At 42.8% G+C, this 26,745-nt stretch overlaps 1 protein-coding gene across 11 annotated transcripts in view; it reads right to left on the bottom strand.

The window, feature by feature from the left end:
* afdna (afadin, adherens junction formation factor a) overlaps positions 1–26,745 on the bottom strand; it is a 157,647-nt gene that overhangs the window by 32,698 nt on the left and 98,204 nt on the right. For all 11 annotated transcript variants that reach the window (XM_078405184.1, XM_078405188.1, XM_078405191.1 and 8 more), the window contains 9 exons: positions 24,215–24,309; positions 22,918–23,183; positions 20,170–20,313; positions 16,448–16,646; positions 15,818–15,921; positions 12,029–12,115; positions 6,250–6,315; positions 1,893–1,966; positions 373–491 (listed from right to left, as the gene is read on the bottom strand). In XM_078405184.1, the coding sequence (XP_078261310.1) occupies positions 373–491; positions 1,893–1,966; positions 6,250–6,315; positions 12,029–12,115; positions 15,818–15,921; positions 16,448–16,646; positions 20,170–20,313; positions 22,918–23,183; positions 24,215–24,309 (1,154 nt within the window). The remainder of the gene's footprint in view (positions 1–372; positions 492–1,892; positions 1,967–6,249; positions 6,316–12,028; positions 12,116–15,817; positions 15,922–16,447; positions 16,647–20,169; positions 20,314–22,917; positions 23,184–24,214; positions 24,310–26,745) is intronic.

Here is a 26,745-nt window from a genome sequence, read left to right as displayed (position 1 = left end):
TTGGGGTGCTGCCAATTGGAGTTTGTGTGTTTTCCAAGACCTCATGGGTTTTTCCTGGATGCTCTGGTTTCTTTCCACATGCAGGTAGGGTAACTGGCTGCTGCAAATGATCTATTGGGTGAGAATTATATGGGGAAGCTGATAGGCATGCGAGAGAGAGAATACAATTTAGGACCACTGGAGATTAGGATGAAAGGGAATGCAAGTATTGTGAATAGGATTACTGTGCCATTAATTATCATGGTCTCAATGGAGCAAAATGATACTTCTATATTATAGCAATATATGTAAAGTACAAGAACAGATCAATTTTATGCTGTCTTTGACAATCTTCAATAGAGAATTTGAGAGCATATATAAACATATTGTTACCTCTCTGCATCATTGGAGATGGTTGGTTGAGAAGAGTAGCCAAACCATGATAAATCGCTCCTTGTCTTGCTATTTCTAAGGTTACCACAGAACCCGTTCTTGTCATAAGCTCTGCAGCCCTGAAAGAGACATTCCTTTCTTTTCAATTTTCATGACAGCTTAAAAGTGATTGAAATTATATTACTGGCTGCTTGAATTGTTTAGTTTGCATGATCTGAATAAAACTGACCAATGAAAAAGTTTTATAGTTGGTCCACCTAGAACATACATTTTTTTCTGACAGATCCTCGATTTCTTGTCCATTAATGAAATATCGGGTAGTGAAGTTAATACAAGGGGGATTACCTCCCCACTATTGCAACTGAAGAGGATGAAAACATTTGGACTTGAAGATCATGGCACTGTTCATTCAAACAGTATTATTCAAACTGACACACTGCATTAACACCGAGTTCAAACCCCACAACTTAAACAGTGTGCTCAGTCCTTTACTCTTACTCCCTGTACATCTGACCACGTGGCCAACCAAGTACAGAGTCAACTCGATCATTGATGATACCACTATTGTTGGCTATATTAATAAAACGTTGAAACGGAAGGAAGGAAAGAGATCTGGAATCTTGTGTCGTGGAGTTAGGACAACCACCTTGCCCCTAATCTAAGAAAGCCAAAAGAGTTGTTGTAAACCTCAGGAAATAAGAGGGGTGAACACAATTCTGTCCTCATCAATGGAGCTGCTGTCGAGATGGCTGACGGCTTTTAAAATTCATAGCCATCCATATCACCAACAATTTAACCTGGTCTTTTTACACTGGTGTGTTGATCAAGAAAGCACATCAGTGTATTTATTTTCTTAGGCATTTGAGAAGATTCGGCATGTCCATGAAGATTCTCAAATTTCCCCAGACACGCTGTAGAAAGTATTCTGACAGGATGCATCTCAATTGACAATTGCTCTGCTCTTAACCACCTGAACCCGCAGAAAGGTGGACATAACCCGTCCATCACAGGCTTGTTACTTTCTTTACTTTCTTCCATCCAAATTATCTTTACAACACATTGCATCCTGAAGGCTGGAAGTTTCGTCAAGGATGTCTGCTATCCTGGCCATTTCCTTCTCTCTGTTCCACCTTCTGGGAGAAGATACGGAACTTGAAAGACCACATGTCCAGACGTAACAGCTTCTTCTCCGCTTTTATCAGACTCCTGAACTAATCATCTCTTTCACGCCCATTTCCTGGTGTTGCTGCCACGTACTCTTACTCTTAACTCTCTTCCATTCCATTATACTTTTTTTAACTACTTCAGATTGTATTATAATCTTGCACCATTCTGTTGTATTTATTGCTGCATTTATATTGTTTACTCCTTTTTTGCAACAAGGGATTTCATGTGCTCTGGTGTGTACGACAAATTAATCTGAGAGTGATCCTTCAGATTTATTTTTAAATGATACTAATATTTGAGCCGATTCCACTGGGTTAAAAAAAATCAAGACAAATTGCACAAGTGTACTTCACCTTTCTTGTGAAAGCCCCACGAGACTGCGGCCATCAACACTAAGTAACTGATCTCCCGCAGCTAAACGACCATCCTGCAATCAAAAATAATTTTTCACAATTTGGATAGGATAGAAAAATATTTCACAGCAACTTTCAGATACATGAAACCATAGCTGCAATTTGGCCCCACCCATCTGCTCTAACTTTAAGACCATTTACTAAAATCGTGGAACATCTTTTGTCAATGCTACTTTCTCATACCATCCTTACGTACTTTCACCCTCTTAATATCCAATATATTGCTTTGTTTTGAATATATCCTGTGACCAAGCCACCATAGCCTCCAGGGCATGGAATTCCAAATATTCACTGCTCTTTGCACAATTAAGATAGCAGGGACTCTACAGAAGGACTTTGACAGTTTGGGGGAGTGCACAGAGAAGTGACAGATGGAATATAGTGTAGCAAAGTGTGGAGTCATGCATTTTGGTACTAGGAATAAAGGCATAGACTATTTTCTAAATGGGGAGATAATCCAGAAATTGGAGGTGCAAAGGGTCTTAGGAGTGCTGGTGCAGGATTCCCATAAAGTTAATCTGCATCAAATTCGTACCAAAGAAAGCAAACTCAATGCCAGCATTTATTTCAAGAGTGCTTGTATACAAAAACAGGGATGTAATGTTGAGGCTCTAAAAGGTGCTGGTAAGGCTGCAATTGGAATATTGTGAGCAATTTTGGGCACCATATCCGAGGAAGGATATGCTGGCTCCGGAGAGGCTCCAGAGGATCATAAGAATGATCCCAGGAATGAGTCGGTTGACCTATGATGAGCGTTTGTTGGCAGTGGGCCTGTACTCGTTGGAGTTTAGAAGAATGAGAGGGGGCCTCATTGAAATAACAGAATAGTGAAAGGTTTGGATACAGTGGATGTGGGGAGGATGTTTCCTCTAGTGGGAGAGTCTAGGACTAGAGGTCATAGCCTCATAATTAAAGGACACTCTTTTAGGAAAGAGATGAGGAGAAATTTCTTTAGTCAGAGGGTGGTGAATCTGTGGAATTCTTTGTCACAGGCCAAGTCAGTGGATATTTTTAAGACAGAGTTAGATTCTTGATTAGTACAAGTGTCAGAGGTTATGGGGAGAAGGCAGGAGAAAGGAGTTAGGAGAGGTAGATAGCCATGATTGAATGGTGTAGACTTGATGGGCCGAATGGTCTAAATATACTCCCAGCACTTATGACCTTATGACACAACCTGCTTGTTTAGCTCTGCAGGAAAAATGATGGGAATAGCAATCCTTCTCCATTGCCTTTTTCAACATCACAACGGCTTTCAATTGTCAATTATATGTGGTTCTTCTGGATACATTCCAAACTGGATCACCATTTTACAAGCCTGCTCCACGACATGCAAGTTATGATTCTTAATGACAGATCCATCTTAAGTAACATTTAGTGAGTACAAAAGTTTTAATGAAACATACAAGATTATTAAGGAATTTGACACATTAGAGGTAGGAGACATGTTCCTAATGTTGGGGGAGTCCAGAACCAGGGGCCACAGTTTAAGAATAAGGGGTAGGCCATTTAGAACAGAGATGAGGAAAAACATTTTCAGTCAGAGTTGTAAATCTGTGGAATTCTCTGCCTCAGAAGGCAGTGGAGGCCAATTCTCTGGAAGCTTTCAAGAGAGAGCTAGATAGAGCTCTTAAAGAGAGCGGAGTCAGGAGGTAAGGGGAACGGGGTACTGATTGTGATTGATCAGCCACGATCACATTGAATGATGATGCTGGTTCGAAGGGCCGAATGGCCTACTCCTGCACCTATTGTCCATTTTATACTCTTTGCCAACCTGCTACTGCAATAACAATAGACAATAGACAATAGGTGCAGGAGTAGGCCATTCAGCCCTTCGAGCCAGCACCGCCATTCAATGCGATCATGGCTGATCACTCTCAATCAGTACCCCGTTCCTGCCTTCTCCCCATACCCCCTCACTCCGCTATCCTTAAGAGCTCTATCCAGCTCTCTCTTGAAAGCATCCAACGAACTGGCCTCCACTGCCTTCTGAGGCAGAGAATTCCACACCTTCACCACTCTCTGACTGAAAATGTTCTTCCTCATCTCCGTTCTAAATGGCCTACCCCTTATTCTTAAACTGTGGCCCCTTGTTCTGGACTCCCCCAACATTGGGAACATGTTTCCTGCCTCTAATGTGTCCAATCCCCTAATTATCTTATATGTTTCAATAAGATCCCCCCCTCATCCTTCTAAATTCCAGTGTATACAAGCCCAATCGCTCCAGCCTTTCAACATACGACAGTCCCGCCATTCCGGGAATTAACCTAGTGAACCTACGCTGCACGCCCTCCATAGCAAGAATATCCTTCCTCAAATTTGGAGACCAAAACTGCACACAGTACTCCAGGTGCGGTCTCACCAGGGCCCGGTACAACTGTAGAAGGACCTCTTTGCTCCTATACTCAATTTACTTTAGATTACAGATAAACTACTGGATGGGTGGTAGCCTATTCAGCTTCATATGATTACAAACCAAATGCAGGAACTTCTTAGTAATTTTGACTATCTTCTTTCAGTAAGCTAATGATGTTATAAATGTATGCTTTCCTAGAAATGAATTTGTCGAGGCATTGGTTGAAATAGCTGATAGTATTGTTGCTTAATAGCAAGAAGACTAGACTTAATCAATAAAACTTCTTTCAATCAGATCCAACTCTGCTAATTCTCATTTATGGGGTTTCTGGAGAACATTGTTCGCCATTTGTGAGATTGTTTCCAAGATATTGGAAGTGCACAAATAATTCAATTCAAAAGGTACAAAAACAAAATTTCTAGGAATACATACACTTTTTTCTCAAAACTGAATAACATTTCTCATTTGACTATTACTCACATTTATTCTTGTGGGCATATGGGAAGATATATGGAGGGGAAGGTAGTGTTAAAGAAGCAGGGAGTGAATAGACAATAGGTGCAGGAGTAGGCCATTCGTCCCTTCGAGCCAGCACCGCCATTAAATGTGATCATGGCTGATCATTCACAATCAGTACCCTGTTCCTGCCCTCTCCCCATACCCCCTGACTCCGCTATCATTAAGAGCTCTATCTAGCTCTCTCTTGAAAGCATTCAGAGAATTGGCCTCCACTGCCTTCTGAGGCAGAGAATTCCACAGATTTACAACTCTGAGTGAAAAAGTTTTTCCTCATCTCCATTCTAAATGGCCTACCCCTTATTCTTAAACTGTGGCCCCTGGTTCTGGACTCCTCCAACATTGGGAACATGTTTCCTGCCTCTAATGTGACCAATCCCTTAAAAATCTTATATGTTTCAATAAGATCCCCTCTCATCCTTCTAAATTCCAGTATATACAAGCCTAGTCGCTCCAGTCTTTCAACATACGACAGTCCCGCCATTCCGGGAATTAACCTAGTGAACCTACGCTGCACTCCCTCAATAGCAAGAATGTCCTTCCTCAAATTTGGAGACCAAAATGTAATGCTGAGACTTTATAAGGCACTGGTCAGGCCACATTTGGAATATGGTGAGCAGTTTTGGGTTTCACATCTGAGGAAGGATTGCTAGCGTTGGAGAGGGTCCAGAAGTGGTTTACAAGAACAATCCACGGGATTTTTTTTCAGTCAGAGAGTTGTAAATCTGTGGAATTCTCTGCCTCAGAAGGCAGTGGAAGACAATTCTCTGCATGCTTTCGAGAGAGAGCTAGATACTCTTGAAGATAGCGGAGTCAAGGGGTATGGGGAGAAGGCAGGAACGGGGAACTGATTGAGAATGATCAGCCATGATCACATAGAATGGTGGTGCTGGCTCGAAGGGCCGAATGGCCTACTCCTGCACCTATTGTCTATGATAGTGTTAACATATGAGGTGCGTTTGAAGGCTCTGGGCTTTCATTCTCAGGAGTTTAGAAGGATCTAATTGAAACCTATAGAATAATGAAAGACCAAGAGTGGATGTGGTCAGGACGTTTCCACTAGTGGGATAATCCTAGAGGGCTATTCTAGTGGAGTGGCTATTCTAGTGGCACAACTACAGAATAAAAGGACGTGGAGATGAGGAGGAATTTCTTTAGTCAGAGAGTGGTAAATCAGTGGAATTCATTGCCACAGACAGTGATGGAGGCCAAGTTATTGGGTATTTTTAAAGCGGAGATTGGCAAGTTCTTGATCAATAAAGGCAACAAAGGTTATAGGGAGAAGGCAGCGTAATGCGGTTGAGGGGAAAATGATCAAATGGCCGTGCAAATTCAATGGGACGAATGACCTAATTCTGCTCTTATGTCTTAAGGGCAGCAAATTCAATCAGTTCTTGTTAATAATAGAAATGAACAAAATCTACTTACCATGTCTGCAGCTCCTCCTTTTACAACAGATTTAACATAGATTCCCAGTTTATCCTGTCCTGCCCCCTGAAGACATTGAAAAAAGGTCATTATCAGACATTTTGCAGTAATTAAATCTGGTCGAACTGCCATCAACAAGCAATGGATAATTTTTATGGTGCAAATGTTCAACAGCTAGTTACTATTGGAGCCTGGAGGCTCCAGGTTTAGTGTTTTGCATTGGTTTGAAATCTGCTTAGTGATAAAGGAAAGAAAGATATCTTACAAATTAGGGCACGTGGGATACCGTAGCACCTCCCAGTCTTTGACACAATCAAATGAGCACAAAGTAATTAGTCATACTGCACAGAAACAGGCCCTTTGACCCAACTTGCCAACTTAAGAATGGAAGATAGTAAGGAAGGAAATTTGTCATTTAACCACAGTATGGTGATATAGGATGCTATTCAAATGGAGTAGTAAAAAAAAAAAGGCAGATGAGGGGAGCACTATATTCAAAGGTAAACGTTCCCTGGGCAGACCTCCCAACATTTGATTTTATAAATTCATAATTCTGATGTCCAAAATTCAGAATTTTACACCAAAATTCATAACATGGCGCGTAATGCAACTTTTCAGCAAAAAAAAGTATGCACACCAAATGTGCATACTCGTTGCGCTTCATTCATGTGTGAAAAATAACGATTATTTCCAACAGTCTGTCGTTCTTGGACTACATGTACAATGTCAGGCCTATGAGTATATTTTGCTGTTATTGAACAGAGATATTTCTTGCAACACAAAGAAAAAAATGTTTTGTTTTGTTTTTTCCAAATTCGGAAGGGTTGGGAGGGGTGCTTGGGCCACACCTCGGTGTCCCAAAGGTTATGCCTGTCTGGCTAGTGTTAGAAACATTGTAGGAAAAAAATAATTGAAGAGGATCTAGTTGTTATGGCTCGCACTGTAAACAATGAAAGCAGAATTCTAAATTAGTTATTTTTCAGTAGAGTGAGTTTTACATTATATTTGTTGCTTGCGATTCTCTTTCATGGGGAAATACAGACTGGCATACAGTTATGATCTGTTTTGTACAAGTAGGATGTACAGAAAAGTATGAATGATCATGAAGAATCATCTCGAGAGAAACAGTATTTGAGAAATCTAAGGTTTTAAGCAAGTATTAATTCAGATGGATAGGAAGAGTGAATGGGTCTCTCATATTTCAAATGCCATTCCATAACACAGCAGGGATCTGTTCCTCCTAAGTGATGCCAACATTTTTTGTTACAAATCAGACCAAGGTCATTTAGAAATGCAACTATTTCTTAGGAGGGTAGAATTAACCACCTTAATTTTATCTCTGATTTTGTTCAAATGTTCAGCTTACATTCAAATATTTGTCATCCTACAGTTTACTATTTATAATTAGTAAATCAATTTGGAGAAATAGATGCCTACAGGCAGAAACATTCAGGAATGTGCTCAGGTAACTCACATGTTTTCCACTAAGGATAGCGGAGTCAGGGGGTACGGGGAGAAGGCAGGAACGGGGTACATTGAGAATGATCAGCCATGATCACATTGAATGGTGGTGCTGGCTCGAAGGGCCAAATGGCCTCCTCCTGTACCTATTGTCTATTGACCTTTAATTTGTCACAACAAATTCTAAAATTAATGTTTTTGTACCTGTTGTGAAACTTGGAATTCATAGCAAAGTTTTTAGATTATGTGATAAGATCTTGCTTGAAATACCATTTGCAAGAATACTGCATTTAGAAGTAACAGTTAACGATATCGTGAAAACTGATCTTTGCTACCATTGGAATGCCAGAGCTTTATTAGTAATAGACAGCACCAAAGACATCACTAATGTTCCCACATCAGCATGTTCGTAGATGCTACCACCAAAACATGCGCTCCGAAAGCAATCCAAACTTTGTTTAACTACCTCATTAAAAGCAATATGTTTCAGCAAGTGAGATATGTAACTAGTCTGTACAAAAGGGACAGGTTACACCTTAACAGCAGGGGGACCAACATTCTGGCAGGTAGGTTTGCTAGTGCTACAAGTGTGGCTTTAAACTAAGTAGTGGGGGGGAGGGGTTGACAACTGGGAATATGAAGATGGAGTTAAAGGGGAAGCGAATACAGGAGAAATTGCAAAGGACTCTCGAATGAATGGGGAGGGAAGTTCTAGAAGGGATAAGAGATTAAGGTCAGGGCCAATTGTGACCGGTGTGAGAGGGGAGGTGAATACCGAAATTAAAGTGTTGCATTTAAATGCGCAAAGTATAAGAAATAAAGTGGATGAGCTTGAGGTTCAGTTCGACATTGGCAAGTATGATGTTGTGGGAATCACTGAGACATGGCTACAAGAGGACCAGGGCTGGGAACTGAATATTCAGGGGTACACAACATATAGAAAAGACAGACAGGTGGGCAGAGGGGGTGAGGAATGATATTCACTCCCTTGCAAGGGGTGACATAGAATCAGGAGATGTCGAATCAGTATGGATAGAAATGAGGAATTGTAAGGGTAAAAAGACCCTAATGGGAGTTATCTACAGGCCCCCAAACAGTAGCCTCGACATAGGGTGCAAGTTGAATCAGGAGCTAAAATTGGCATGTCGCAAATGTAATGCTACGGTGGTTATGGGAGATTTCAACATGCAGGTAGACTGGGAAAATCAGGTTGGAAATGGACCCCAGGAAAGGGAGTTTGTAGAGTGCCTTCGAGATGGATTCTTAGAACAGCTTGTACTGGAGCCTACCAGGGAGAAGGCAATTCTGGATTTAGTGCTGTGTAATGATCCTGATCTGATAAGAGGTAAAAGAGCCATTAGGAGGCAGTGATCACAACATGATAAGTTTTACTCTGCAAATGGAAAGGCAGAAGGGAAAATCGGAAGTGTCAGTATTACAGTATAGCAAAGGGGATTACAGAGGCATGAGGCAGGAGCTGGCCAAAATTGACTGGAAGGAGGCCCTAGCAGGGAAGACGGTAGAACAGCAATGGCAGGTATTCCTGGGAATAATGCAGAGGTTGCAGGATCAATTTATCCCAAAGAGGCGGAAAGACTCTAAGGGGAGTAAGAGACACCTGTGGCTGACAAGGGAAGTCAAGGACAGCATAAAAATTAAGGAGAGGAAGTATAACATAGCAAAGAAGAGTGGGAAGACAGAGGATTGGGACTCTTTTAAAGAGCAACAAAAGTTAACTAAAAAGGCAATACGGGGAGAAAAGATGAGGTTTGGTTGACAGACAGAAAGCAAAGAGTGGGGATAAATGGGTCCCTTTCAGAATGGCAGGCAGTAACTAGTGGGGTACCGCAAGACTCGGTGCTGGGACCGCAGCTATTTACAATATACATTAATGACTTGGATGAAGGGATTAAAAGTACCATTAGCAAATTTGCAGATGATACAAAGCTGGGTGGTAGTGTGAACTGTGAGGAAGATGCTATGAGGTTGCAGGGCGACTTGGACAGGTTGTGTGAGTGGGTGGATGCATGGCAGATGCAGTTTAATGTGGATAAGTGTGAGGTTATCCACTTTGGTGGTAAGAATAGGAAGGCAGAGTATTATCTGAATTGTGTCAAGTTAGGAAAAGGGAACGTACAACGAGATCTGGGTGTCCTAGTGCATCAGTCACTGAAAGGAAGCATGCAGGTACAGCAGGCAGTGAAGAAAGCCAATGGAATGTTGGCCTTCATAACAAGAGGAGTTGAGTATAGGAGCAAAGAGGTCCTTCTGCAGTTGTACAGGGAGGGCCCTAGTGAGACCGCATCTGGAGCACTGTGTGCAGTTTTGGTCTCCAAATTTGAGGAAGGATATTCTTGCTATTGAGGGCGTGCAGAGTAGGTTTACTAGGTTAATTCCCGGAAAGGCGGGACTGTCATATGTTGAAAGACTGGAGCGACTAGGCTTGTATACATGGAATTTAGAAGGATGAGAAGAGATCTTATCGAAACGTATAAGATTATTAAGGGGTTGGACACGTTAGAGGCAGGAAACATGTTCCCAATGTTGGGGGAGTCCAGAACAAGGGGCCACAGTTTAAGAATAAGGGGTAGGCCATTTAGAACTGAGATGAGAAAAACGTTTTCAGTCAGAGAGTTGTGAATCTGTGGAATTCTCTGCCCAAGAAGGCAGTGGAGGCCAATTCTCTGAATGCATTCAAGAGAGAGCTAGATAGAGCTCTTAAGGATAGCGGAGTCAGGGGGTATGGGGAGAAGGCAGGAACGGGGTACTGATTGAGAATGATCAGCCATGATCACATTGAATGGCGGTGCTGGCTCGAAGGGTCGAATGGCCTCCTCCTGCACCTATTGTCTATAGGTCAGACATGAATGCCGACCCCAGAATGAAAAGCTAGCAGGCTGCCTTACACTATAAGTGTTTGAGGTATTGTAGCTATGACTTCAAAGGGGGTGCATAGCAAGTGGCACCAGGACAACAATTTTGAGATGCAAAATATTGTACATCAGTACTATTAGTAATATGCAACACTCGGGCATTAGGTTAGAGGTGATTAAATCACAAAGAGAAGGCAGTAAAAACTGCCGAACTACAATTTCCTGCCCCACAGCCATTTTCCGCTGGAGATTTTTTACTTACATCAAGCTAATGTGCACACTGCATGGCAAGGAAGAAAATATGGTGCTGACGCTCTCTATTTTTTATATTTACAATGCTCATATTTTACCCAAGAACATAAGCTAACTTCGCACACACACATCACCCAGCAGTCAAGTAGCATATGCATTAAAATAATGGACAAAGTCTGAGCACTTAGTATACAATTCTCTATTGGCTATATGTTGAAGTATCAATAAAAGATCACAATTACAATATATTTGTTGAGGTATTTCATTAGTTTCTATTTACAACTTTAAAAAAATATATATATATTTGTTGAGTTCACCTAGAAATCTCAAGTTAACACATGCGTTAGAACTAAGACAACTACTATCACAGCAATAAATTATTGCCACCAAACTAGTTAATAATCAAGCTGAATTGCACACTAAGCTGCTCTGTTAATTTGTCAAATGGATTGTTATTTTAGAAGGCAGATTTAATTAAGTGGCAAATCACTCAAGATCAATACAACAGGTTCCCACTGAACTTACAACAACTTTGCTAGCGAAATGATCTCTTTACTCACACCATGTATTTCCCCATGAAAGAGAATCCTCAGCAACTAAATAATTCAAGTGCTGATTTTTTGTTAACGAATTCCTTTAATTCACAATGAAGATATGTTTCTGTACCATTACTGAATTAGTCATAACTGACAGCCAGGTGCTAAAAGATTTAAGAACTAGCACCTATTCCAAGTAGTTAAAAAATTATATATAGGAAAGCCACTCAGCTTTCAGTACAAATAAGGAATTGTCAATTGAAGTCATGCGCCTTAAAATAATCAAATACAGAGGGCAGATTTTGTTGCAAAAAAGGAGTGCAGGTGAACAAACTCACTAGATCAGGCAGTGTCTGTGGAGCAAAATGGAGGGTAGAATTTTTGTGTTGATACCCTTTATCTCAACTGAAGTAGTGGCGGCGAGGGGGGGGGGGGGGGGGGGAAGAGTGGCCAATATAAAGAGGTTCCCCCTCAGTACATATACAGGATAGGTTACACTGAGGAAAGACAATTAACTTATGAACTGCACTACCACATTACTATAAATTATATTGTTGAAGAGTACACTTCTCTAGATGACTGAGATAAGATTGTTCAAGGGTTATTTCTTCACATTGCACTTAATCTTCAGATGTTTTTAAACAAATCCTTTCTCACCTTAGCAGCTACAATGCTTAGTCCCATTCCATTTAGTTTTTTTAATGTCACTGTAATTATTTCTGGTTCTTTGCGATTAGGCTCAGCCTGAAAAAAAAAGGATCCTGAATAAAGCAAATTTAGTAAACAATTTATGCTTCCAGTAATAAACGGGATTATCAATTTGATTTATCAGTCCAAATGTTTGATTTAAGTTCACTTATATAAAGAAACTAGCAAAGCGGGCCCGTTGGGCCCATTCCCACACCCCCCATTCTCTCCTCCCCCAGCCCCACTCTTACTCTCCCCACACCCCACCTTTTCCCACGACCTCCCCTTTTCCCAGTACCCCTCTTTCCCCCACCCCCCTTTCCCTACCAGCCCCCCCCCCTTCCCTACCAGCCCCCCCCCCTCAGCCCCCACCGTTACTCTCCCACACCCCCCTCCTCCCTGTGGTCCCGGCGAAAAGCACTTACGGATCGTGCAGAGAGGAGGGAGCTGCGGAGCGCGGCCGTTACTGTGGCGTGGCCGAGCCCGGACTACTGGAGACGGATAGGGCGGCGCCGCGCTGGGTCCGTGCGATAGCGGGGAGATGGTCTCCAGGGTGTGGGAGAGAGGAGAGAAGCAATGGGAGAGAGGAGAGGTGAGCCGGTGATCGCGGGCGGGCGGCTCCGCTAACGGCGTCCATGTCGTTGGTGCGAGTGAGGAGAGGACGCGCGTGCGTGCTGATGTCATACGCAGACGCACAGCAGCGCCACGCTGAAAACCTTCAATAAATCAGTAGGAGGGGGGGCAGCGCGAGCTCATCTCACAGGGGCATTGTGACGTCACACGCAGAAGGCCTTCAATAAAGCACTTAGAAAAAAAAAGTTTTAACTTTAAAACCTCTGTAACTTAAAAATTATGCGACCAAATTAAATAAAAATATCATTTTCCACCAGCGTTCAGCGTGCTGATTAAGGCGGTGCAAAAATTGTGGCGCTACGGTTCACCGTTTTGCCGAAATCAGCCGAAATCACTGTTAGAAGCATACATATATATTCATACATTTATTCATATATATATATATATTCATAAGATCTGAGTTTTAGTAGTATACTAGGCCAAGTGGGCCCGTTGGGCCCGTCCTCGTAGGGTTTCCATTGTAATTGGAAGGGGGGAGGGAGGGTGGAAGGAGGGGGGAGGGGGAGAGGGATGGAAGGGTGGAGGGAGGGGGGGATGGAGGGAAGGAGGGAGGGGGGGAGTTAGGGGGGGAGGGGTGAGGGAGGGTGGAGGGAGTTGGGGAGGGAGGGGGAGGAGGGGGGGAGGGAGTGGGGATGGAGGTGGGAAGGAGGGGGGAGGAAGGGGTTGAGGGGGGACGGGGACCTCCCCTTTTCCCAGTACCCCTCTTTCCCCCACCACCAAGCCCCCTCCGCAACGACCCCTGTTGTCCCCCTCCCCAGTCCCCATTCTCAGGCCCCCCCCATTCTCTCTCCCCCAGACACACTCTAAGTGCTTTTTTCGCAACACTTGCCCCGGTAGCCCACGAGCATAGGGGCCCCATGCTGATCTGTGTATGTTATGTGACTTGCAATAAAAAACACTACTTTAAAACAATAAGTGCTTTTTTGGCAACATTCCCGGTGACTAAGTGCTTCTCACGGCGATCTGTAAGTGCTTTTCGCAACAATGTAGCACCCATCTCACACAAGCATTATGACGTCACACGCTGAAGACCTTGAAAAAAACGGTTAGAAATAAAAAAAATAACTTAAAAACCTCTGTAAAGAGTAGACACCCAATAGCAGCTGCTTGTCCATTGTGACGTCACACGCTGAATACCGTGGTGGGGGGGGGGGAAGGGGGGTCAGCTCGAGCTCATCTCACAGGGGCATTGTGACATCACACACTGAAGACTAAATCCGCACCACAGCGCCCCCCTGAAAACCTTCAATAAATCAGGGGGGGGGGGGCAGCGCTTTCAAACCTCTGTAACTTAAAAAATATGCAACCAAATTAAATAAAAATATCATTTTCCAGCAGCGTTCCTCGTGGTGATTAAGGCGGTGCAAAAATCGTGGCGCTACGGTTCACCGTTTTGCCGAAATCAGCCGAAATCACAGATATATATATATAGTGATATATATATTTATTCATATATATATATATATATTTATTCATATATTCATACACAAGATCTGAGTTTTAATAGTATACTAGCACAAGTGTGCCCGTTGGGCCCGTCCTCGTAGGGTTTCCATTGTAACCGGGAGGGGAGTGGGGGGAAGGGGGAGGGAGGGAGGAAGGAGGTGTGGAGGGGGGAGGGGGGAAGGGGGGGGGAGGGAGAGGGGAGGTAGGGGGAAGGGAGGGGAACCTCCCCTTTTCCCAGTACCCCTCTTTCCTCGTTGGGCCCGTCCTCGTAGGGTTTCCATTGTAACCGGGAGGGGAGTGGGGGGGAGGGAAGGAGGAGGGAGGTGTGGAGGGGGGAGGGGGACCTCCCCTTTTCCCAGTACCCCTCTTTCCCCATTGGGCCCGTCCTCGTAGGGTTTCCATGGTAACCGGGAGTCGGGGAGGGAGGAGTGGAGGGAGAAGGGGAGGGGGGAAGGGGGGGAGGGGAGGAAGGGGGGGAAGGTGGAGGGAGGGTGGGAGGGGAGGGGGGAAGGGGGGGAGGGAGGGGGACCTCCCTTTTTCCCAGTACCCCTCTTTCCCCGTTGGGCCCGTCCCCGTAGGGTTTCCATTGTAACCGGAAGGGGGGGGAGGGAGGGTGGAAGGAGGGGGGAGGGGCATCCTCGGGTCCCTGATCCCACCCGGGCACAGCACGCCGCCCATTAGCGCACACAAGCCACAGCGGGCAGCTTCTTCTCCTCCTCCTTCAGCTACCGCTTCCACCGATTGCGGCGTCGACGAGGGCCGCTTCCACCGACAGCCCCATCGCGACTGCAGAAAAATGGCGCTGCTCTCCTCCTCCTCACGCTCCGCCATCCTATGTGCGCTTCCCGCCACCCGCCTTGAGTCGTCCCAGCTCCCACCGCCCAGCCACGCTATCCGCCTCGCGTAGTCCCAGCCCACAGCTGCACTATCCGTCTCGAGTAGTCCCATCTCCCGCTGCCGGCCTCCAGTAGTCGTAGTTCCCGCCGCGCTATCCGCCTCCCACGTCTGCCAGGCCACAGCCACCGCGCAGCCGTCCTCGAGTAGTCCCAGCTCCGCCAGGCCACAGCCGCCACGCTGTCCGCCTCGAGTAGACCCGGCTCGGCCAGGCCACAGCCGCTGCACTCTGGAGCTAACTCCTCCTCCATGCGCGCTCGATAAGTGGCTTCTGCCGCCAACGGGACTGCGGAGGGGAGTGGGCGTGGGGGCCGAGTGGGTGGAGGGGAGGGTGGGGGTAGGAGGGGAGAGGAGAGAATGGATGTGAGGGGGAAAGGGGGGGTGGTGGATAGTGAGAGTGGGGGAGGAGAGAGTGAGGGAGGGGAGAGGAGAGAGTAGGGGTGGGGTGGGGCTGGGGAGGAGGGCAGGCTGGGGAGGGAGGGATAGGGAGGAAGAGGGGTGGGGTGGGGGAAAGGGCGACAGTGGGGGTGGGGGAAAGGGCGACAGTGGGGGGCGGGGGAAGAGAGAGTAGGGGTGGGGGACAGTGGGGGTGGTGGGGAGGAGAGAGTGGGGGTGGGGGGAAAGGGGGAGCAAGGGGGAAAGCGGGGGTGGGGGAGAGTGAGAGTGGGGGAGTAGAGAGTGGGGGGTGGGGGAGCTGTTTCGTACATCTTATCTGTTTGGATAACATGCAAAATAAAGCTTTTCACTGTACCTTAGCGTATGCGACAATAATAAACCTAAACCTACCAACTCAATAGCGTCAGATGGAAAAAGGCAGTCAAAGTCAGCACTCTCAAAATAAATCGTCCAAGTGCCAGGTGATCGTGAATGAGGCGTTAGTCTGCAAAAGCCTGCAAGAAACAACACATTTCAACATTTGGTATTAATATATTGTGAGCAAGTGAGGCACCTGTGCCAGCCCTCGCAGAATCCCAAGCTACAGCCTTTTCCCCTGAAAATGACCCATTCTGCTTTTTTTCCCTCTGTTAGCCACCCTCAATGCCTGTTAGTATATTAACCCTCATTCTAATTGTCCTCACAGCCCGGCTTTTTATTCAAAGGAATTCTTAAAATCTAAACATACTGCACAATCACTGGTCATCCCTTACCTATTTTGCTAGATACAACCTCAAAAAAACACACGATTTAATAAACACAGTTTTCCTTTTATAAAATCAATACTGGCTCTGCTTAAATCTAATATTATTTTGAAGGTGCCATGCTACCATTTCCTTTAATAGATTCAAACATTTCTCCACTGCTGACATCAGGCTAGCATGTGGCAGATAATTTTCTAATAAGCTTGCATTTGGCACAGCAATGAAAGATTGAATTATCTGTCTCCCTCACGATGTGAGGAAAAATGGGGCAAAATACCTCTCTGGCAGAGCGGTTCTAAGAATTCTTGAAGGCCATTGGGAATGTTCCGGACAACATCACAGGAATATCCATCTTCAGGCAACAGAAAAGGTAGCTGTAGGTCAGGGTCCTCTTCCAACTGCACCTCTCTCCCATCACTGCGAGCAAGTTCATCAGCTGTATTCTCAGCTAATGCCACAACATTTTCAATCAACTCCTACGAAAACAAAATTGATTGCTGGTCAGGATACATGATAAAACAAAAGAAAGAAGTATTATGTACAGCACAATGATGCAGGTCAAGTACCATTTGATTATGAGAGCGTAACTTGCATAAAGAATTAGTATGTTAGAGAGCTGTATCAGAAAAAAATGGTCATACATACTCATTTGCTGAGAGTGAAGCAATGGACAATGAGAAAGTTTGTAAACTTTAATCATTGTAAATTCCTTCACTGGCCTTGATAGAGTTTAATGCACACATCATCGACACCCCTCCCAATTATGGAAAACACACCAGGGATATTACTGATGACATGTGATTTTTTGGTAAGCATTTTTGATTGGAGTAACCTCATAATACTTGATAAAATACAGTGCACCAAAATCCACTCTACCAACATGAAATAAACTAAAATGTAAAATTCCCATTTACCATATCACTTAACTTCCCTTCCTCACTCTTTGAATGAGTCACCTCATTAGCATATGGTTCCATGTGGGTAAATTAAAATGGTGACATCCAAATCAATATCAATATTTAGTTTATTTGTCCATTCCACTCCTTCCAGATCATGCAACGAATGGGACGAAATAGAGTGCCTCCGGGGGCCATAGTGCAAATGAAGCTTGAAACCCACAAAAGGCAATGAAGAAAACAAACTCAGCCAAACAGGGCTTTCATTTTGGTGTGCAAATATTTTGAGCTAAATTTATCCTATTGATTCAGCTATCAGAAGAAAAAAATCAAATTATTCCATGTTGGTCATTTACCCTATAGTGAGTGCTTAGTCAAAATTCCCTACCATGCCAGTTTTATTTTAGCGTAAGATATATCTTCTCTATATGTTATAGAGATATATTCTAGCTTTTCAGTTGTTAGGTTCCAGGTCAATCTTGAAATATGTATTTCAAAAATATGAATTTTTTTAGAAACCTATTGGATGATTTACAATCTGTTTTATTTGTCAGGCCGCAGAGTGTTTTATGCACGATAAATTTATTAAAGTACTCTAGAGACACAGAATTGCAAGAATCAGGTGTAGAACACAAAGTGCTGAAGTAACTTAGCGGGTCAGACAACATCTCTGGAGGACATGGATAGCTGACGTATCTGGTCGGAACCCGTCTTTAGGCATATTTATTTTAAAATATTTATTTTTCTTTAGTTTAGTTTAGTTTATTGTCACGTGTACCAAGGTACACTCAAAAGCTGTTGTTGCATGCTAACCAGTCAGCGGAAAGACTATACATGATTACAATTGAGCCATCCACAGTGTACAGATCTATAATGGGAATAACAATTTGGTGTAAGTTACTAACACTCTACGTCTGCGACCAACTCTCGAAAGTTCCACTTAAAAACCTGCATTTCACTACCCAGGATTAACCCGATGCACTTTACGAAAGACAACAAAGGACTTCTGAAGCACACCGCTATAACAAATGAAACAAAGCTGACAATGAACAAGAGCCCCTAAACAAAAGTGAAATGTGGCTAAACCTGTTTGTGGCTACATTGCTTTGGTGACAAATACAGGCCAGGTCAAACATTGCTCCTACTCTTATTTTGAGTAGTGCTATGTGATCTTTTTCACACACCCAGGGGCTCACTGATCATACCTCCAAAGACCTTTTACATTCATGTTCAGTATGCATTAGAGCATTCGTCTGTTTTGTACACTTTATGTCTAAAATGAGATCTAAATCAACAATATTCCAAATCAGAGGCAATACAACTATCATTGGCACTTCCATTCACCAAACTATGTAAATCTGCCAGAGAGATTTTATTGTCAAACATAGAAACATAGAAAATAGGTGCAGGAGTAGGCCATTCGGCCCTTCGAGCCTGCACTGCCATTCAATATGATCATGGCTGATCATCCAGCTCAGTAGCCTGTACCTGCCTTCTCTCCATACCCCCTGATCCCTTTAGCAAAAAGGGCCACATCTAACTCCCTCTTAAATATAGCCAATGAACTGGCCTCAACTACCTTCTGTGGCAGAGAATTCCACAGACTCACCACTCTCTGTGTGAAGAAATGTTTTCTCATCTTGGTCCTAAAAGACTTCCCCCTTATCCTTAAGCTGTGACCCCTGGTTCTGGACTACCCCAACATCGGGAACAATCTTCCCGCATCTAGCCTCTCCAACCCTTTAAGGATTTTATATGTTTCTATAAGATCCCCCCTCAGTCTTCTAAATTCCAGCGAGTACAAGCCCAATCTATCCAGTCTTTCCTCATATGCAAGTCCCGCCATCCCAGGGATTAATCTGGTGAACCTTCTCTGTACTCCCTCTAAGGCAAGAACGTCTTTCCTCAGGTTAGGAGACCAAAACTGCACACAATACTTCAGGTGCGGTCTCACCAAGGCCCTGTACAACTGCAGCAGAACCTCCCTGCTCCTAAACTCAAATCCTCTTGCTATGAATGCCAACATACCATTCGCTTTCTTCACTGCCTGCTGCACCTGCATGCTTGCTTTCAATGACTGGTGCACCATGACACCCAGGTCACGTTGCATCTCCCCTTCTCCCAATCGGTCACCATTCAGGTAACACTCTGCTTTCCTGTTCTTGCCGCCAAAGTGGATAACCTCACATTTATCCACATTATATTGCATCTGCCATGCATTTGCCCACTCGCCTAATCTATCCAAGTCACTCTGCAGCCTCCTAGCATCCTCCTCGCAGCTAACACTGCCACCCAGCTTCGTGTCATCCGCAAACTTAGAGATGTTGCATTCAATTCCCTCGTCCAAATCATTAATATACACTGTAAATAACTGGGGTCCCAGCACTGAGCCTTGCGGTACCCCACTAGTCACTGCCTGCCATTCCGAAAAGGACCCGTTTATTCCTACTCTTTGCTTCCTGTCCGCCAACCAATTTTCTATCCACCTCAAAACTGAACCCTCAATACCGTGTGCTTTAAGTTTGTACACCAATCTCCTATGTGGGACCTTGTCGAAGGCCTTCTGAAAGTCCAGATATAACACATCGACTGGTTCTCCCTTATCCACTCTACTAGTTACATCCTTGAAAAATTCTATAAGATTCGTCAGACATGATTTGCCTTTGGTAAATCCATGCTGACTTTGTCCGATGATTTCACCACTTTCCAAATGTGATGCTATCACATCTTTAATAACTGACGCTAGCATTTTCCCCACTACCGATGTCAGGCTAACTGGTCTATAATTCCCCGTTTTCTCTCTCCCTCCCTTTTTAAAAAGTGGGGTTACATTAGCTACCCTCCAGTCCTCAGGAACTACTCCAGAATCTAAAGAGTTTTGAAAAATTATCACTAATGCATCCACTATTTCTGAGGCTACTTCCTTAAGCACTCTGGGATGCAGCCTATCTGACCCTGGGGATTTATCTGCCTTTAATCCATTTAATTTACCTAACACCACTTCCCGACTAACCTGGATTTCCCTCAGTTCCTCTATTAATGCTATTAGATCCATAAAATGCAATCTCAAAATGAAATTATTGTTGTTGAGAAATTTAGTTACCTGAGGGATATAGGGCTCATCTTGTGCACAATGATAACTTTGAAGTAATGCTTGCAGCTGCAAAGAATTCAACTTAAAACAGGTATTGTTGATGGTTGAAACATCCTCTGCCAAATACTTGTCCATCGTTAGTAATGTAGTTGCCTAAAATGGAATATACAAGTTCAGACATATGCAACAACATTTATATTCAATATTCTCATTATGATGGGATTCTCTCTGCAAACATTCAATAGGCAAGATAAAATAAGTTTTAACCACAAAATACAGACAACTGAAAATTACTTCTGTAAATTGCAGATGACCAAGAATACTTTGATTCTTCCAGTTAATATTACACATAGTTTCTTATTTTATTGTTCTGCCACTTTGATATAGTATTACACTTCAACACTGGCACACTTACCCACTGTTATTACTGATACTTAAAATTAAAATGTGTTTATGAACTGCTTCATAGTTTTGATCATGCAGGTACATTTTTAAAACTGCAGTAGTAACACTAAAATCCACATCGCTGCTAGCAATGATTTACTTGACCCTGGACTGATTTCTATTTGGAGGATAGCCTTTCTTTGTTAAAAAAAATCCTTTCCTATGTTTTGTGTAAAGTTACAGGATGAACTGAAGGGGATTAAGAAATCTCAATTGTCAGTATGGAACAATTCAAAGAAAGGGTGTTTGTATTAATAATCACAATCATCTCTAATGAACTGTTTAAGGAAATAGAGTACCCTTCAGTTCAGTTTAGTTTATTGTCACGTGTACAGTGAAAAGCTTTTGTTGTGTGCTACCCAGTCAGCGGAAAGACAATACATGATAAGGGAATAATGTTTAGTGCAAGGTAAAGCCAGTATAGTTCGATCAAAGATAGTCCGTGGGTCACCAATGAGGTAGATAGTAGTTCAGGGCTGCTCTCTGGTTGTGATAGAATGATTCAGTTGCCTGATAAAAGCTGTGAAGAAGCTGTCCCTGAATCTGGAGCGTTTTCACACCTATACCTTTTGCCCGATTGGACTGGGGAGAAAAGGGAGCGACCACCTTTTTACACATAGCCTAATTCTTATAAAATGCTAAGTAAATGTTAACTATTAATGGAAAAGCCAAAGCAAATCAGATATTCCTGGTAGGTTCCGCTGAGGGTCAAATCAGAATTAGAATTTTTAATGAGAAGGCAAGCAAATGGCCTGTCACACCCAGTTGGAAAAGGGCTTTTTATTAATGCTGTCTTAAAGAGCTCCTGATCTGTAACACTTTAGTTTATGGCACATCCACGTATTTAAAATATGAAGATGATTCTTTCCAGTTGTAAATTACAAATCCCTACCCCTCTTTAAATGGGAAAAAAGGGTGTTTCCTTAACTTGCCTGTAATCCAACTACCATTCTTCTAAAATCTATATTCCATGCTTACTGTTTTCTGCAAAAGGAAACAAGTCCTTCCTATTCATTGCATCCAGGACTTCTATATTATATACATTGAATAAACCTCCCCATATCCTGCCTTGTCCTGAACAAAACAATCTCAGCGTAAACAATCTTTTCTCCTAATTAACTTTTCCTTGCTCTGATAATGTTCTCGAAGTCTCTTCTGTACCTTCCTTCTCTATACCATGAAAGCAAGGCATTTTTCACAAAGCCGTGTAACGTCATTGCAAACAACCATTAGTTGCCAAAACATTTGCAGGGCAATACATTTTGTCTCTGACCAATTAGCCCATATTGAAGTAAATTGACCCTTTAATCCCATGAGGTTTTATTTTTCTGATCAGTCTCCAATTTGGAAGTTTAGGGAAATCAAAATTCCTGTATATGACATCAAATGAATGACTGTATCAAGCTATTGCCATAGCATCAGTGATTATAGCATATGATATGCCAGAATTGATTTATGAAAGTGATACCTTTTGACGAGAAAAATCCTGTTGCTCTCAAGGAGTACCATAAAATGCTCTTTACACGTTGGTGCACTGGGCCATTATGAATCATAAATTAAATGTTATTGCATAAACTTTGTGGCTAAGTGAGGATAACGCTGCATGTCACATTTCAGTGGCTAGGCATCCAAGGCAGAACTCTCAGCAGCTGACTGACGGCTGATGTGAATTGGTAGTGAAACTGACAGATGTTTGAATACTACAAATGAAATGGAGTTTCCTTCTCAAGTACCTCCCCCAAATCATGCACCAAAGAACATTTTCAAACAGGGCAAGTGAAACCTCTTAACTGATATTTTTAGTAGTGCAAAAAAAAGTTAAAAGTAAAGTAATAATGTTTAATACTGTCACAAATTGGTCTGGTAAAAACAAACTAGAGTTTACCCACATGCCGCTATCACTTAGGACAGTGCTGTCTGATGTTGTCAATATTCAAAGTATCTCTAATTATTCTAAACATTTTCAGAGGTTCACCTAAATGAAACATCACAGGCTTGCGGCAACAGTTGAGTATGAACATGTTAAAAATCATATACAACTCTCAGATCACAAATGTTTAATTTAATTCTACCACAGTTGGTTCATGTAACAATTTGTTGCACATTTAGTCCTCTTTCTCAAAATCACATCATTAAACAGGTCAAAAAATAGGTAATCATTTGGTCATAGCAGTTCAGTAATAAATTCACCATTTAGTTCCTTTATGACACACGCATGAAATATTCATTGCATGGTATTAGATATTAGAACTGGTAAGGAACAGCATAACACTGGGGCCTTCTTTGTAGAATTGTGCATGCCCAGTAACCTACCTGTACTATTCTGCTAAGGTGACAGTCTGCAGCCAGTTCCAAACCTTGTTTCTCAGCCCAGGCTTCAATGTGGCCAAGCTGTTGACGGATGATAGCCCCCCAATAGTGAGAACAGAGGCATGAGTCTGGCTCAGTGACCAGTTTATTGAACAGCCACATATTGATAAAATGAAAGAGCTGAGAGAACAACTGGATAGTAAGAGCAGCATTCACACGACACCGACGAAGCAAAGACATTGCTCCAGTCAATGTATGCAAGACATCATCTGGAAAATTAAGAAAAACGTGTTAAGCAAACTTTGTAAAACCCTTCAGTTATAAAATCTATTCTCATGTTGAAATATTTTTCAGTTTAGAAATAAAATTTATTTGTTAAATTTCCTGTGGATCACCAACCTCCCCCCCCTCCCCCCAATAGGCTTGGTGATTAGATGACCGTTTGCCTATATTTTGCAACCAGAAGAACAATGTTTACTCTTATTGCTGAACTACTGAGGAACTAACAATCTTTTGCATGGATTTTATTTCTCCCCACATTGATTAGTGTCACGCATCAATTCTAGAGGAAACACCGATGCCATTGTTATTAAAGTAGATCTACCAAGCAATTCATCGGAGCAACAAAGAAGAAATAGAAGCATATTTGGCTCCTCCTGGTTCAACTAAATTGAGGCTAATCTTTTACTTCAACATCTCTTTCTTGACTAATCCCAGATTCCTCAGTTCTTTAATTATTAAAAAATCTCTGTACAAAACCTAGATGCTGCAGATTTCCCGAGTAGATTTCCACAGATTTACCGTCTTCTGCGTGAATAAAATTCTTCACATGTGTGCTGAGTGGGAGGCACCTTATTACGAAATAGTGGCCCTCAATGTAATATTCCAACTAGGGAAAACTCTGCATCTTGCATCACTTTCTCCTTATCAAATATGCTCTAAAGCCCTTTTATTTAGATCAAGCTGAAACCACTCCTAAGTGGTCATCAACTACTTCTTGTAAAAGGGGACCAATGTAAAACTTGCATATTTTTTAAATAAACACTGAACGGTTGCCAAGTTGAGGAAAATCAGCATTTTTCTATTTGCAGATTCAGCTACAAACTTAAAAAAATAGTATCTGTAACTTCTGAATCATTCAATCAACAAATTGTCAATATGGTTGATTTCAAGCAGATAATGTCCTTTAAACCATACAAATAAACAAATTCTAAAATGTTCAACAAAAAGAAAAAATGTGTCTGGTAAATAATCACAGTAATAATTTTACTTTAACAAAAGTTAGTTTTATCGTTCAGACCTATTTTGGGTCTTTGTGGGTTTGCTTCCTCGGGATCTTCAAGAAACGATGGCATATAATTGTTGAGATCAGATTGAAGACAGTGCACCAGGTATCTGCAACACAGAATTGACAATGCACTTCATACTTCAAAGTTTCATTTTAGTTTAGTTTACTATTGTCATGTGTATATTGTGCAATACTTCTCATTTTAAAAACGATATTAAGACTTTCAATCATTTTCAAATTATGTCTATTCTCCAGGGAAATACCTACAAAGATTTGACAGCACCATAATGTTTCCACAGATCAACTTCACAGACAGCACTTCTCCTTAAACTATTTGAAGTACTCACTTCCCTGTGAAGGCCTACACAATTATTTGAGGACAGTTTCAGATCTTGTGCATCTTCTTATTTTTCCCCAATGATAAATAAAGATTTTAAGTTAATGAAATATTTGAACAAATTTGTAAACACTGAAATAACATTAATTAGCTTGGTCACTTTGAAGTCCCTTTCCAAAGAATCTATTCTTTCTTTGTGTAATAGAAAGGAACTGCAGATGCTGTTTTATAACAAAGACAGACACAAAGTGCTAGAGCAATCAGCGGGTCAAGCAGCATCTCCGGATGAAAAGGAATGGTGACGTTTCAGGTCAGGATTTCTGAAGAAAAGTCCCAACTTGAAATGTCACCTATTAATTTGAAGCAGAGTCCCGGCGTAATCTAACCTTCCTTGATTTGTGTCTGAAATTTTTTAAAGACAAAATGGGCAGCACAGTGATACGTGTAGGAAGGAACTGCAGTTTCTGGTTTATACTGAAGATAGTCACAAAAAGCTGGAGTCACCAGCTGAAGAAGGGTCTCGACCCGAAACGTCACCCATTCCTTCTCTCCAGAGATGCTGCCTGTCCCGCTGAGTTACTCCAGATTTTTGTGACTATCTTCAGCACAGTGGCACAGTTGGTAGAGCCGCAGCCTCACAGCTCCAGAGACCCGGTTCAATCCTGACCTCAGATGCTGCCCGAGTGAGTTTGCAGATTCACTCTGTGACCGCATGGGTGCCTCCAGTGGTTCTGGTTTCCTCTCACATCCCAAAGATATGCAGGTTTGTTGGTTAATTGGGCTCTGTAAATTTCCATTTATGAGCAGGATATGTATGAGAAAGTGAAATGCATAAAACTGGTGTAAACAGGTGATCAATGGCCGACATAGACATGGGCTGAAGGAACAGTTTCCATGTTGTATTTCTGAATTCTAAAGAATTGTCTGTTTGATGCTATTTTATCTGAAATAATTTTTTTAAATACAATATTTTGATTTTGTAAATTCAATGGCAATGACATAAAATGAACTATATCCACTAATTCCTATAAAATTACATGAAGATTTGCTGCTATATTTAAGGGAGATAATTTAAATGTATTAAAATGACAGGACTACCAAGAAAACATGTACAAATTGCAGTTAGATATTTTTTAAAGAAACCTAAGTGAAATGTTACAAATATTATCTAAGTTTGATGTTAAATGAATATAGAGCGGTATATCAGGCGCATTGCTGTTGCTTATTTTGAACGAGTCCAGGTTGAACGGGCATGCATGTTTCAAATACAGAAGCTTTTTGGGGCTATCTAGAGTACAATACATTTTTCTTTGTAGATAACCCTCAATATCACCTCAACTTCTACAATGCCATACACCAAAAATATGATACCAGTGTATGAATATTGAGTTACTCCCGCACTTTTTGTCTATCTTCAGTTTTAAACCAGCATCTGCAGTTCCTTCCTACACATGAAAATTGACAGGATTTTCTAAAACACTATCCTCACTACCAAATTCGGAGAAGCAGGAGAGGATGTCTGCTAAAACAATTTACAAAAGCAATCTATGGCTCTCACACACCAACGACAGGAAATGTAACTCCGTGACTTTCATGTTCATGAACATTTAAGCTTAAGTATCACCATTAAAATACTTATATCATAAGTAATAAGTCACGTGTGGCTGCGCCTAACGGCTGCGGCTCTCTGGCAGTCTGTTTGTCTTTTTTCCCTTTTTTTTGTTGTTGTTTGTGTCGGTGTTGGGATGGTTTTTGTTTCTGTTTTTGGCTGTGTATGTGTGGGGTGGGGGGGGGTGGGGTGGGCCGCGGGGCCTTCCATCGCCCGGCGCGGCGCGGCCGCTGGACTTAACATCGCCGGCGCGGCTTGGCCGCGGGACCTAACAGTGCCCGGCGCGGCTCGGCCGCGGGGCCTTCCATCGCCCGGTACGGCCGCGGGACGGTTCAGCGCTCGGTGTGGCTCGGCCGCGGGACCTAACAGTGCCCGGCGCGGCTCGGCCGCTGGACTTAACATCGCCAGCGCAGCTCGGCCGCGGGACGTTTCAGTGCCCGGTGCGGCTCGGCCGCGGGGCCTTCCATCCCCTTGCGGGGGCTGTGCGTGTCGGTCGCCTCGTTAGGGGTCGAGCTGCCTGTCCGTGGGCGCGGGGGGAAGAGAGTGGAAGTTTTGTTGCCTCCATCACAGTGAGGGGGTGTTTGGAGTCACTGTGAT

The sequence above is a fragment of the Rhinoraja longicauda genome, chromosome 9 (genome assembly GCF_053455715.1).
Source record: "Rhinoraja longicauda isolate Sanriku21f chromosome 9, sRhiLon1.1, whole genome shotgun sequence".
NCBI lineage: Eukaryota > Metazoa > Chordata > Chondrichthyes > Rajiformes > Arhynchobatidae > Rhinoraja > Rhinoraja longicauda.
The sequence above is the reverse complement of the archived record's forward strand: the minus strand, read 5'-3'. Positions and strand labels throughout refer to the sequence as shown.